Source organism: Neopelma chrysocephalum, unplaced genomic scaffold, assembly GCF_003984885.1.
Source record: "Neopelma chrysocephalum unplaced genomic scaffold, ASM398488v2 Primary Assembly neopelma1_67, whole genome shotgun sequence".
NCBI classification, from domain to species: domain Eukaryota; kingdom Metazoa; phylum Chordata; class Aves; order Passeriformes; family Pipridae; genus Neopelma; species Neopelma chrysocephalum.
Window position 1 is genome coordinate 8,374,431 of NW_020897726.1, and position 13,816 is coordinate 8,388,246.

At 36.6% G+C, this 13,816-nt stretch overlaps 1 protein-coding gene across 1 annotated transcript; it reads right to left on the minus strand.

Annotated features, from left to right (window-relative positions):
* Nucleotides 1-2,475: 2,475 nt before the first annotated feature.
* AGR3 (anterior gradient 3, protein disulphide isomerase family member) lies at nucleotides 2,476-11,606 on the minus strand. Its single transcript, XM_027684791.1, has 8 exons — nucleotides 11,569-11,606; nucleotides 9,188-9,320; nucleotides 7,008-7,071; nucleotides 5,574-5,626; nucleotides 4,847-4,923; nucleotides 4,526-4,589; nucleotides 3,440-3,523; nucleotides 2,476-2,660 (listed from the first exon to the last, which is right to left on the minus strand). Exons 2-8 carry the CDS (start codon nucleotides 9,291-9,293, stop codon nucleotides 2,611-2,613), a joined length of 498 nt encoding a protein of 165 aa, XP_027540592.1. The 5' UTR covers nucleotides 9,294-9,320; nucleotides 11,569-11,606; the 3' UTR covers nucleotides 2,476-2,610.
* Nucleotides 11,607-13,816: the final 2,210 nt, after the last annotated feature.

Here is a 13,816-nt window from a genome sequence, read left to right on the forward strand (position 1 = left end):
AACATGCATTGCAGTGTAGATCTAAACACTAACTTTTGTTCAACAGTGAAGTAGGTGATCAATGTATTATTCTGAAAATTTGGTTATTTATTTTATTTAATTTACGCAGCTTATTTCCTGTCTGCTGACTCAATATCAAATGTCAAAAATAAGCAAAACAACAGTAGCCTTTTAGGCCAGGCCTTGCATTGCTTGTTTCTTTCACGATCCAAATAAGTGATAATTCTACCATTTATTTTCTCTTGCAGCACTGAGGTAAGACAGACTATGGAGTTTAGCTTTCCTGAGCCCAAGCAAGTTCTGGACTGTGATTCTGTATCACAAATCTTTTGGGATTCGAGCTCTGTGGATTCTTAACAGACATCTCTTTGCTTATGAGTGGATCCACTAAAGGAATAAAGAATTTTAAATTAGATTTGAAGAGGGAAGGGAATAAAACCATGTTCACTAGAGATAAGTCTGGTAGTGGCACACAAATATTTGAGGGACAGTGTGCTGGCGAGGTCCTTTGGTCTCAGTGGAGATAGGGGATGGAGATGCATGCAGCAGCAAAGACACAAGGGTTATTGATGTGTTAGAAAATATGGAAGTACCTGAGAATGGTCGTGTAGGAATCAGGGCTTCTACCCCAAAAATGTGGCAGGGTCAGTAGCCCAACTGAGGTGCATCTACACAACACACGCGGCGTAGGCAACAAATAGAAAGAGCTGGAAGACTGTGAAGCTGGAAACTATGGTGTAGGTTGCCACCATGGAAACATGACGGGATAACTTGCACAATTGGAGTGCTGCAATGCATGGCTACAAGCTCTTCAAAAAGGACAGGCAAGGAAGGAGAGGTGGTGGGGCAGCCCTATTTTTTTGGGAGTTTTTTGATTGTCTAGAGCTTGATGATGTTGATGATAGGGTTGTTTATTGGTGAGAATCGAGAGGAAGGCCAGCAGGGCAGATACGTGTCCAGAGAAGGGCAACGAAGCTGGTGAAGGATCTGGAGCACGAGTGTCATGAGGAGCAGCTGAGGGTACTGGGTTGTTTAGCCTGGAGAAAAGGAGGCTGAGTGGCTGTCATGGCTATCCTGTGTCATCTCTGGCAGCTAGCTCACATCCCTTTCTCCTGAACATCGCTGGCATGCCTGCAAGAGCAGTGCCTACAGACTGGGAAATGTTGCCAAATCTGGAACAGATAAAGACAAAAATGAGTAGAGCTAAACACAAATCAAAGGAATGTGATTTCCAGTTAAATTTTACTTCTAGCATTTTCCCTATAAGTTAAAAAAATCATTTAACTGATTATTAAGATATTATTAATGACTAATACAATAATTTTTTTCTCTTCATGTACAGGTAATTTATCACCACTCTGTTGGAATATACATTTATATCCAAATTTTAAGTAATTCTGAAGACATAAATAGATGCAATGTAACTAATTAATGACAAATAACCACTAGGTATTATAAATTAGCAAGGCTGTGCTGCAGAGGTCCTTCCTTCATCTTTTATGTGTGTATTCAGGCAGCACCATAGGAAACGACAGGTAGCACAAATGACACCGGTGCTTTGCATGTCACACAACATACATGGTTCTGCTGCAGGTGAATTGATGACTATTTTGCTCTAACAAAAAATTACATTGCTGGGATAATAAACTACTTCAGCTTTTTACTCAAACAGGTGTCCACCCTTGCATACAGTGATCCTAGGGAAATTTTGCAAAGGCTTTGCATATACAGATTCTCTCAATAAGCTGCCACCTTCATAGTGGAATGCTACAGAAAGAGGGAACGACCTGGGATGAGTTTCCCATGACTCAAGCGCACTGTTTAAATGAAAAGAGCTAGGAAAAGCCTCCTCATTTTTCCCATATGAGACTTAACAAGCATCACTTATCCTCATTTAGGAGTAGGGTTCTGGGACTATTTCCTTCCATCTCTCTTGCTTCACTGTATCTTTATCATAGCAAAACCTGTGGTTGCTCTTTGATGGTTATCACCTCACTGAAACCATATGCTCAGTCTGGAATGTCTGTCCTGTTTTCAGCTATCAAAACAATAGTTAAAGGATTATACAGGGGAAAGCTAAGCCCAGATCACTGTTTTTTTTTCTGTATAAGCTATTCCAAAATCTATCAGAAGAGCTTTCTTGTCTGATTTGACAGCAAAGTTTATTTTCTTTTAACAGGAAATAAGTGTATAAAGAAGAGGTACACTAACAACTAACAAGCTTCTTGCAATAAAAATTAAAATGGGGAGCCAACATGCAACTATTCACTTATGTAATAAATTGCAAATAGAGATCCAAAAGATTGTTTATAATTCCTGGTCAGAAGTCATAGCTGACTTAATAAAGTCAGAGTTGGATTGATAAAATACAGCTCAAAGTTGCCACACCTTAAACCATCACTTTCAGTTACTCAGATAACTAATTTCAAAGTGTTTAATATATTTATCTTCTTGTTTTGCAAATGGGTTTGATAGTCTTTCTGTATTTGTTCTCCAAATTGTTCTTAAGAAATCTGATATACCAAACTTCTTGGTAAGAGTTCAAAATTCTGGAAGAGACAGAGGTGCAGCTTCACCTCGTAGAGGTTATGGTAATTTCACTGTTGCTGGTTACAGTTCAGTCTGAATGAGGTGTAGTGCTTTCTTCATGTTCTCTATTACTGAAAGAAAAATAAATAAGAACTGTAAAAACGAACTGAAAGTGCATTTGTACAATTAAAAAACCCCCTTCCTACTTTGATTTAGTAAATTGTTCACATTGAAATTAATTTATGGTCACACATTATATTTTAGAGCTTTCTATTGTGAAAATTCTGGCATTGTTCCTAAAGCAGAAGGTAAAAAGTTTAATGAATTAGAATGTTTAACTTAAAGGGATTTGACAAGGCTCCTTTCAACTCCCTCATTTCTCAACAGCAAGCCTGGTAATCAGATGTGAAGTGCATATTTGTGGTGAGATATTGCACTGGTGTCAGATAGACGGTATAGAGTGAGGACTGGCTGAACCTGAAAAATCACATTCCTTTCTGAAATATGTGTGTTAGGTGGTACCGAGGTAAGCATCAGCATTTCTTTACCGATTCCCTCCCACCACTGGCTATTTATATTGTGCAGTTGGATAATTTTGAGTGTCCAAGTACAACTTGCATAAGTATAACTTTCACTGTTCTTCAGCAGACTGCTCAGATCTTGATCCTGAAAGTTCTCACCCATGATCTTTCAATTTTTCTTGCCTGAGTAGCCCCAATAAATTCAATGGGACAATAGATGTGATTGTTTTGCTTGAACAGGTTAGACCGTTACAATTTATTGCAAATGCTCACCCACAGTATTTATTCTTTACTTTGAGATCCTAATGGATTCTCACGCACAAATGGTTGGGATGGGGTATCTGGCTGCTTACAATGTGAAATGCAAACTCAACAAATGGGGCACTTACAGAATGGTATGTCTTGTGGTTCATACGTGTAAAGCCGGTTGGAGTATCTTCCTGTGATGTCAGCTCGTACTGTGAGAGATGGGTCTGAAAAAGTAATTGTATTAACCACTGCCTTCCATTCCCACAGCAGCTGTGGGTGACTGTGTGGCACTGCTTTGTCAGCCCTGTTTCTGATTTCATCAACGAGGCAATTACGAGGCCGTTACGCTCTGTTCCAGCCAACTGCTCTTTACTTGGAGAAATCCTGAACAAAAGCTTATGCTCATTTTTATATTATGCAGCTATTTTTAAGTGCTAGGTTGCACATGCATTTCATCCATATTTAAAGGAAAATATTCTGTTTTACAAGTTTTGAGTTTGCATCAGGAGAAGCTAATTTGGCTGGATGCATGCACAGTGAGGGTCATGCATCCCTAATGCAATATTAGCATGACCTACCAAGAGACTTCAGAATCAAAATCTCGTGATTCTTAATGTTTCCAGCATGGGAACAGGTTATTGTGGACATATCTTGTTCCAGTTTCCATTCTAAGATTTTTGGCAATTAACTGACTCCTGTAACTGGACTGCTCTCTGTCTGAGTGTGGGCTTCATCTCACTGAACTTTGGCTGCCACCAAAGAGCCAGTCACTCTAGGCTTCCTGTTCAATCAGTGAAAATGAACAGGCACTCTAGGGCATAATTAATTTGATCCGTTCCAGAAGTCTGCTTTACAATGGGATAAATCGTTCCTTAGATGCCACTGACTATTGATTTATTTTGTGGTAATATCCACACTATAGATGTCTACATTCAGTCAGATATTTGACTTTTTCAGTAAACTTTGTCTTGTAACAGCACTAGCAAGAAGCACGAAGAGCAAAAGCCCAGATGTTAATAGATTTTTGAGCATCTTGTCCCCAGGTCAAAATTAGGTACCCTCCAGAATATATCTCTAATTTCAGGAAGTTTACAAGGATCAAAGTATGCAACAGAAGCAGTAATCTGTTTACCTTTTGCAAAATTAATGATTCTGATGTCCCCAAAGGAGAACACTGGCATAATTCAGATATCACATCCTTGAAGAAACATAAATATTGTACATACCTACAAACATGATTCGAGGCACGTATTGTCCATCAGGTGACAGGTTTTTATCTGTGGTTTCATGCTGGTAGAAAAATGAAAGCTAGTTATTAAAATACTTCTGTAAATTTTGCTGAGTAGTACCACCTGTGAATAACCTTGTACCAGAGAACAAAACTGGATAGGTACTACTTGTATGTGAATACACATGCACAAATGCCTCTACTTATATAACTAAAATGCCAGAGATATTAGCTAAAATGACATGAAAAAGCAAGACAAAGAAAGAGAAAACACAGACCATGAAAAGATACCAGTCAAATCGCCCCAAACCCTTCATACCATGAGATTCAGCATAACAAAGTTATTTTGGGCCATTTCCTGTATTTCTTCATTTTCTGCAAAAGCTTTCTTCAACGCTAGAAAAGACAGGATAAACTTTGAAGTCCATCTCAAACTCTGCCTTTCCATCTGTGTTTCGGCACCATATTGGCCAGAGACTGGCCACATTGTTCCTGACTCTGCTGAGTCACATTCCTGAGGAGACACTTAAGGGCTCTATGGTTGCTTTTGGGGGTTTTTTGACCCATGGCAGTACAACCTCCCGGCTGTGAAAATGGAAGCTCTCTTCTGTTATTTATGAAGCCTGTCATCTCAATGGATATCATGTCTTGGCTTGACAAAAGTACATTATTCTCAGAAAATTCTTGTTAGATCAATTTCAGCAGCCCTATCCTCGCCTCCTTCTTTAGTTACCAGTTCAGGAGACCCAAATAATATTAAATCTGTTTAATGAGTCAGTAGCAAATCTGTGCCTCTTAATTTGAACTGATGAGTGCTGCATTTGGGATAGCAGTACAGCAGCGCTGAGTATTTTTCATGTTCTTTATTGGATAGTTTCATAGTGGAGTTTTTGTAAATAACGGTAATAAATTCTTCAATTTTCAGATACACTTTCATTTGCCTGTTTCTTTAAATAATTTTCCTAAGTGCAAGATAAATATATAGATAGGTTCAGTTTCTTATAAAAATATTCACAACATTTTAACACACAAAAAATCAGAATTACCTTGGCAGTATTGACAGTCTTCCAAATGATGAATTACCATCAGTGGCTTGTTACTTTATTAATAATAATAAAAGATGTAGTTAGATGATTTGACAAGTAGGCAAATGGGTGATTTTACTAGCAGACTGAAAAAGGCAAGTTGTGTTTAATTCCATGCTACCCCACAGTAAAACCATACAGACATTCAGTAAAGTATTACAGATATTTTTGAGCAAGGGAAAAGAACATAAATACTTCATAAAAGAGAAATAGAGAAATAGAGTTTCTACATCTAAATAGGTTGTCTATAGTAAGAGATTCTAGAAGAAAGAAACAACAGTTCCTTCATCATTTCATTCCCAGATAATAAATAATCAAACTGAAGAGCTGTTTAATGTTGCTTAGGTATGAAATTCTCCATGATTAAGAAAATAAAAATAATCTGTATGAACAGGAATAAAATAATTTTTATAAGATTTGGTTTATCATCGAATACTTCCCATGAAAAGTTTCATGTGCTTTAAGTTTTCTTGAACAGATATACAGTATATTATTTTTTTCTGTAAATATTTTGGTAAAGTATCAAAATTTTATATTTTGGATGTCAAAACAAAAAAACTCTCTGCATTTTCTCCTGTATTTTTTTTTAAACTATATTTACTGTTCAGCAAATCAGTTACCAATACTTGATCTGCTATCACTGTCAAGAGTTGTTAGTATCTAGCCATTTTCACCTATGATACCTGATATCAATTGTCTTTTATTTTAAAAATAATTTGCCTTTAATTTAGCAATAGCTCATGCTACATTATTGTGATCTAAAATGAACTATTCATTTTATATAAATTTATTCATTTAATTTATAATAAATTAATTAATATAATATATATAATATAATAATTCATTAAATTTATATAAATTTATTCATTTTATTCAAATATATTTGAATAGATATTGTTATGAATTCTCAAATACATTTTCAGCAGAGTTCCAAAGAAAATTCAGATTGGAACTTCCATTTCTACCAAGACAGTGAGAAATTGTGAGTATATCACGGACATATTCCAACTAATAAAGTGTTGGGGAAAACATCAGAGGCAGCATATCTCCATGCAAGAACAAATGCAACTGATTTCAAGGAAGTAATCAAAGGTACATGATATTAAAACACAACAGATGTAATTGAAAAATTATGGTATCTATTTATCATTTTTAATTCAAATGACAACACTGCTCTTATGACAAAGAAATGAGAGCATTACATTGTTAGCCCATAATGTAATTTAGAGTCATAAGATCCCTACAAGGGCTTTTATTTATAGACACAGTCTGCTTTATTTAACTGGGTGGTCTGCAGATCAGCTGTCACGGTGTTTCTTTGTTCTGTTTTATTATAGTGTATTCCAGCATGTCAGAGTAACAACTTTGTCTTCATACTATTTTTTAATCTCTTACCTTTTTTTTGCTTGATAAAGCCCTTCTTCATAAGTTTGTACCCAGGTAATTTCATCTCCCCACCCTAGAAGTATAACAAGTGGATTAGCTGGTGGCCAGGAAAGTAACTAATAACAAATTCCTTTTTTTTTTTTTTAATATTTATTAACACTTGTACACAAAAAAGATTTGGGTTTTTTAGTCAAAAGTTCTCTAACATTATGGATATACTAGTTCTACATCTCCTGATAGGTACACCGAAAGATTAAAAAACCCCAACCAAACAACCAACCCCCCCAAAAATCTCAGCTGGTTGTGTATCCAGCTCAAGTTCTTTGACAGACTAGATGGCTATCTTTCTAAATGCTCAGAAGTCCCTAAATGAGCACCCAAATCCTTTATATCTTTTTGTTGTCTGCTCCATATTTCATGTTGACCCTGGCACTTAAAGAGAAGATGGCATATAAAAGAGAGAAAAACAAAATATGACAGCTCGAATAAGATCAGCTTTAATATGAATGTCATTAGAACAGTCTTAGGTTATAAATTTCACTCCAAAGTAATGAACTTCAATCCCTGGAGTTGCAAGTATGTAATTTAATTAAATAATTTCATAAAAGAACGGCTGTTAAATAAAAATCTCCACCAAAACAAAATCCCAATGGGTCATCAGCTTCATAACTCATCCGTAGCACAGATCTCAAAAAGCAAATTGTCCAGTTGGTTTTACGCCTTCAGCTCCCAAAGGTGTCAGCCCCTCTGTAGTAGATCCCTGCATCCTAGGCAGTGTGGCTCAATTCATGACAGCCCTCATGGGAATTGTAGACAATTTCTGGATCTGGACCAGGTTAGAGCTCTGTTTCTTCTGTGCGATCTGGACAGTGCTTGAACCAGACCAGATTTCCTGTTAGATTTCTCACAGGACAATTGCTTGTGATTCTACTGGATCACCTCTTCCTTCAGAAGACAGATTTTTCTGGCTGATGATGGGATTCTGGCATGCTGACCAGTGCCTTCCCAACCCTGGCCGCAGTCAGCTGCTGATGAAGGCATCTACACAGAGGAGTAGGAGTCATTTTGGAGTAGGTTTAAGTATTCCCCTTTGATCTGTGAAAATTACTTGTAAAGTGTGCAAGGCATCCCGAAGGGCCTGAAATCAGAATTAGAAAAGCAACACCTGCTTTCTGTCACTGCTTTTTTTTTTCAAAACCACCAGAATGTAAGAGTTTTTGCTATCTTCCTGTGCGTTTAGGCTTAGTGAGAAAAATAAATCCTAATCTACATTCTGGCTTGATTATAGACTTTCCCCCAGGATACTGCTTACAAAAAGTAATTTGAAATTTCTCTTTGGATAGTCCAGGTGTTGCATGATTTTGTCAAGTGGTCTTGGAGCAATTAGGCTCACATGGGACCTCTGTGACACGTGCAACTTTGCTAGAAAAGGGAAACCTCAGTGGTGAGCTGTGGGATCTGCAAGCTTTGCACAGTTTGTAGAAGAGGTCAGGAAGGGAGATGGAGATATTTTGTGCTTAAGAGTTCCAAAAGGAGATGGAATATGGAGAAGGGGAAAAGAGCTTGCTGAGCTTTTTTTGTGCTTGTATTTCTAAGGATTGATCAGACATAAATTACTTAAAACAGGGTCTTTATTTAACATCCAGGTTGAAAATTATGCACCACAAGGAAATGAATTACTCACAGTCATGCTTTGCAGTGGATATCTGATGAAAATCAAAAGGAAAAAAAAAGTCACACAGAAAACCACACCAATGGTTCAAATGGTTTTGTGTACAAAAATGGGTCTGTAGAAAAACTGTCCCATAGCAACTGAAGTTATGAAACTGTTTCAGCAGTTGGTAAGTTGCCATAATAAAATATCTTTCAAATGGTACATGAAAGAATATTTTTTCCCTGATAGTCCTAAAAATACATCCTGATTTGAGAGACTCAGTTTGAGTTATTTGCTTCTGCTGGGTCAAGGTGAGTTACATAAATTATGCAGCTTATATGAGGCCCTCAGTCATATCCTTAAGAATAAAGTGATGGAGTGAAATGACATGAAATACGAACATGCATTACTCAGAGTGTCACTTAACACTAGAGAAACACACCTCGGTAAGTATGAATGTACATTTAAAAGAAAAACATTTGCTGGCCTATATGGCAAGGTAAGGAGGTAACTACATACAGTAAATATACAATACCTCTTGACAGTGTCTGAGGTGCTCGTTTTTCCTTTTTAATTGCCATTGCAAGGTTGGAAGTGACTGCAATTAGCAGAAGGGACAAGGCCAATGTTGAATGGAGCATTCTTTCCCTTTCAATGCAGCAAGGAAACTGGAAAACAAAGCAACAACTTTAGTCACATGGATTTGTCACCTTGCACAGTGTAAATCAATGCGTTAGTGGCATTCTAACAATCTATACTTCAGAGACAGCTTTGGTTAGTTCTAGAAATGCCTGCTTTTGTGAGAAAAATGCAAAATGGAAGTACTTAATTTTACGGTGAAACACTGCTCTCAACTGTCAAAATTAGGCTGCAGGAGACTGTTCTCATTTGATTCTTATGAACTAGTAAATGTTGTAACACTGGATCACGACAATTTCAAGACAGTGCTATAGGTTCTTAATTTCAGTGAAACATAACAGCATGGGATTTTTTTTTATATTAGGGGTTTTTTTGGCAAAAGATGTCTCATGATATCCTCCTTAATAAAATAGGAAAATTGGCAAATATCTGCCTCCAAGTATAATACATTTTAAATTGGCAAATCCATCCAAAATGTTGAAATTGCCATAGTTTTTAAAGTCTGTACTCTGTGAACCAGGATGTTAAAGACTGTGAGATAACTATCAAAGAAATTTTCAACAGTTTCTCACAATGAAAACTTAAAAAATTTCCCTATTCTTCACAGTTTTTTTTTTACACTGACTTTCAGCTGAAGTCCTTCTGAATAAAACAATTCATCTGTGCTCCTGGCTGCTTTAGTATTCTCTTCCTGACAAAGATCATTATAAGAAATTCAGTAACATCTGTCCTTGATAAAAGTCAGAGAACAGAAGGAAGAGTTGAGGAAAGGCATTAAAAATCCAATTTTTTTTTTAATTAATAGGTCTTTCGGTTCAGTATAATCATATTTAGGCATGAAAACTTTGATATTCAGGTGGATACCTGATGGTTTCAACTGAGTTAAAAAATATGATGCATATAGCCCAGAATACCACCCAGTCTTATCAGTCCTCACTAGAGATTCAATTTTTTGGAGGAATAATATTCAGTGTGGAATTATGACTCTGAGCACTGGCAAAAGAAACACTTCATGTTTTTTAGGACTGAAAAGCAAGAAAAGTGATGCTTTAATGAATCTCTTAACATTGCAGAATCATTGTTAGCAGTTAAATTTCTTGTGAACAAGCTAAAACTCCGTTTCCAATAACTGGCAATCTCAATGCGAGAAAAGCATTCTATTCCTGTGGAGAAAAATTTGTATATTAAAATATGCAAAAATTTAGGAAAAAATATCATCTTGTAGTAAGAATCTTATATTTCTGAAAAATTTCCCTAGGTTGCTAAAATAAGCAGTATATTCATTATAATATTTTTCTCTTCAGTCTTGTCCCAAAACGATTCCCGTTACCCGCACATGATATCACAACTGTAGAGCTGTTCTTTGTTTTACATACTCCCCTAGGCTCATTCATGTTGGCTACTCTTTAATGAGTTTTAGAAAAGAGTCTCCTTTGGAGCTTACTTATTATGCACAGTAATGTGATGATTGGAGATTATTGATGTTTAATGAGAAAATGAGAAGTTTTCCAGTGTTTCCTAAGGCGAGACTGTAATTTTTAGTTAAGATTGGGGGATGAGAATTTTTTAATAAATCCTCAACAAAAATTCCATTCAAGTTTTCCCCAAGTTTTCCCCATGTTTGTGCAAACCACTAACTTCAGTCAGCTAAAGCAGGCCATTACACCATACTACTATAGTCTGGAAAAATGAGTATTTGTAGCAACTCTATGTGAAAATCAGCAACTATCTTTAGTATCAGTATTTAGTTTACTTAGATGTTGACAATCAAATTATCATTTCTGTTAACATGTTAAAATTATATTTAAACGTGAATAGATATGGCTTGAAATCACACCAGATAATGTCTTTCTAAAGCAGACATGGAATGTGGGATTCAGTTCTTTCTTTCATTATGTATTCATAAAAAAATCAAAGTGTAGATCTCTTCAAATCACAGATATATTTATCTGAAGCTTAATATTTGATTATCATTCTATTGAAAATCAGTAGGGTTTTGGAAGGATAATTTATTGAGCTGCAGCTGGAGGCAGTTTAAATTTAATAATCTGAATTTTTGATACTACATGATACAACATTAATTAATTGATTTAGAGAAAACAATGACAGACACCACCATATAGATTAACTTCAACTCTCTGCCAGAACAAATATTTGCTAGCTAATATCTATGCATCTATCAATTGTCTTTTTGTATAACTAACTTTGTAAGGTATTTGTGAACCAAACCTCATTGCTGTACTAAAGGAGAATTAAGAATGAGAAATATTTGCTCACCAGCAGCAATCAATTCTCCTGATTGAAGGTCCTCTTCCTGGAACTGATTAGTTAAAAATCAGTGTGATTTAAGCACAGAACACCCGAGCTGTCCAGGTCTCTGTGTCGCAACAACAGTGCGTTCACCTGGGAAAAAATGAGAGGAACCTTTGAGCTGAAAACCAAATTAATGTGTTTCCACCCTCCCCCTTCCTTTTCTGCCATCCTTCCAACTTTCATCCTTGTGAGTTCCCATGCTTATACACTGAATCCTTGCATTTCTCTTCATCTTGCTTGTATCAGGTGTCTTGTTATGAGGATTCGAAATAAATAGTGGCTTATGTGTGTCTGCTACTTCCCCCCTCAAACAGTTTGAGTCTGGCTTATTTCCAGTGTAAAAAGAAACTGCCAATGAAAGCTGGAACTGTAGGTGCTTTTGTTCCCAGTGAATGGCAGGGTTCACTGGTGCTTGAAGACAGGTATGAACCTAATAGGAAGACACAAGGGTTACTTTGTGTAGAGAAGTGTAATTAACAAATAAAACAAACTTTTTTTTTTGAGACAGAAATAAAATTATTTATTTAAAGAATATGGTTTGAAGTACCTGATTATCCTGATTATTGCTCGTGGGAGTTGTAGTTTAAAACTACCTGATTCTTTGAATATGATGCTTGATATAATTTTACTGAATTTGATGAATACAGGAAAAGTCCTTTATTCACCATTTTTGCACAAAGAAGGAATGAGCTGGATCATCTTTTCCCTCCTCCTTGGATAGCTTTTGCAAGGGAATCAGAAGCAATCCTCTTTTGGTTCTTGATCTCCCAGGTATTTGTTAATATGGTTACACTTCTTATAGTTAGAAATATAGAAATTTTCCAAAATTGCTGAAGTGTATTGTTTCTCATCCCTGTCATATTGTGTTATTCATCCCTGAGGTATTGTGTTTTACATGGCACAGGTTTCTTACTGTAAGAAGTAAAGGGGAAGATATTCAATCAGCCTAAAATTAGTGCTGAGCTACCTGCGAGTGCCCTTTGGCAGGATGATCAGCAATTTGTCCCCATATTTGAAGGTCACAATTTCAGCCTTTGTCAGTCTTGCCACAGAGAGATTGGCAGCCCTGGTGAAAAAGACCTTGTCAAGATTTAATGCTGAAAGAAAATGACTGTAATAATTTATAAATCCAAGCTGGATGCCTTCAGTAAACCTCTTCAGTCACTGCTTGTTAAGTGGGATCTTATCAGCTCCCTGTCCTTAATTTCTTCTGCATATGTTCAGTATCCATACATGACCAGACTGTGAAGCCAGAGCTCCATCCCAGCCAAAACTGTCCTGCCTGACACTCAAAAGGCTGACCTGTGCAGCAGCAGTTACCAGCCAAATATTGAATCTCTGAAATGTAGAGCACATGCTTCCGTACTCCTTCATTAAACTAGTGTCTCTTGCTCATTGAACTTGGCCAACTTAGTCTCCAGGGGAATGTGGGTGGAAGGTGTTTGCATTTTTCTTCTCTAGTCTAAAAGGTTAATTTTGGAGGTACAAGTAATTATGGATTAAGTGTGTATATACATTTCTATCCAGATCAAAATTAGGAAATGTAACAATTAGCTAAATATAGGGCAGAGCAAAACAGCAATAAAGTATGTGAAGAGGACAGACTTTTAGAAAGAGAAAAATGTTGCAGAATAACTGACACTTGAAATCACATGCTACTGCTTTCGTGTGAGTCATGCAGCAGCAGATTTAGGTACTTATCTATACATTGGATAGCCCATTTATGAAAAGTGAAGCTGACTTTTAAATTTTAATTTACACAGTGCTGCATATATGACATTGCTGATGAAGTTCTTACTCTGTCCAACTCTGCCTTAGTTCATGTGTGAGCAAGGGATAAGATCACAGCTCCTGTGACAGGTGTAATTCAGAGTCATCCCTGCAACCTCTGTTGACAACTCTGCAAAAGGCTTTTATACGATCAATGTGTCTCTGCAAATCAATACAAAATTAATTAGGAGATCACACAGGGAGATTGTAGTGTGGCCTGGAGATACACCACCACAAATGCCCAAATAATTTTTACACTAAACAGTAGGAGAAAGCTTCACAGAACACATATTTTCATGGATGAGAGATATTTCTGGCTCCTAACACAGGTATTTGGTGTGGAGTGGGTCTGGACCTCAGGGTACATTCAAGTAGCATATGGTACCAGAGCAGAGAACTACAAGCTTAGACTGCTGAGCATTAGCTTTCACTGCCAAAAAGG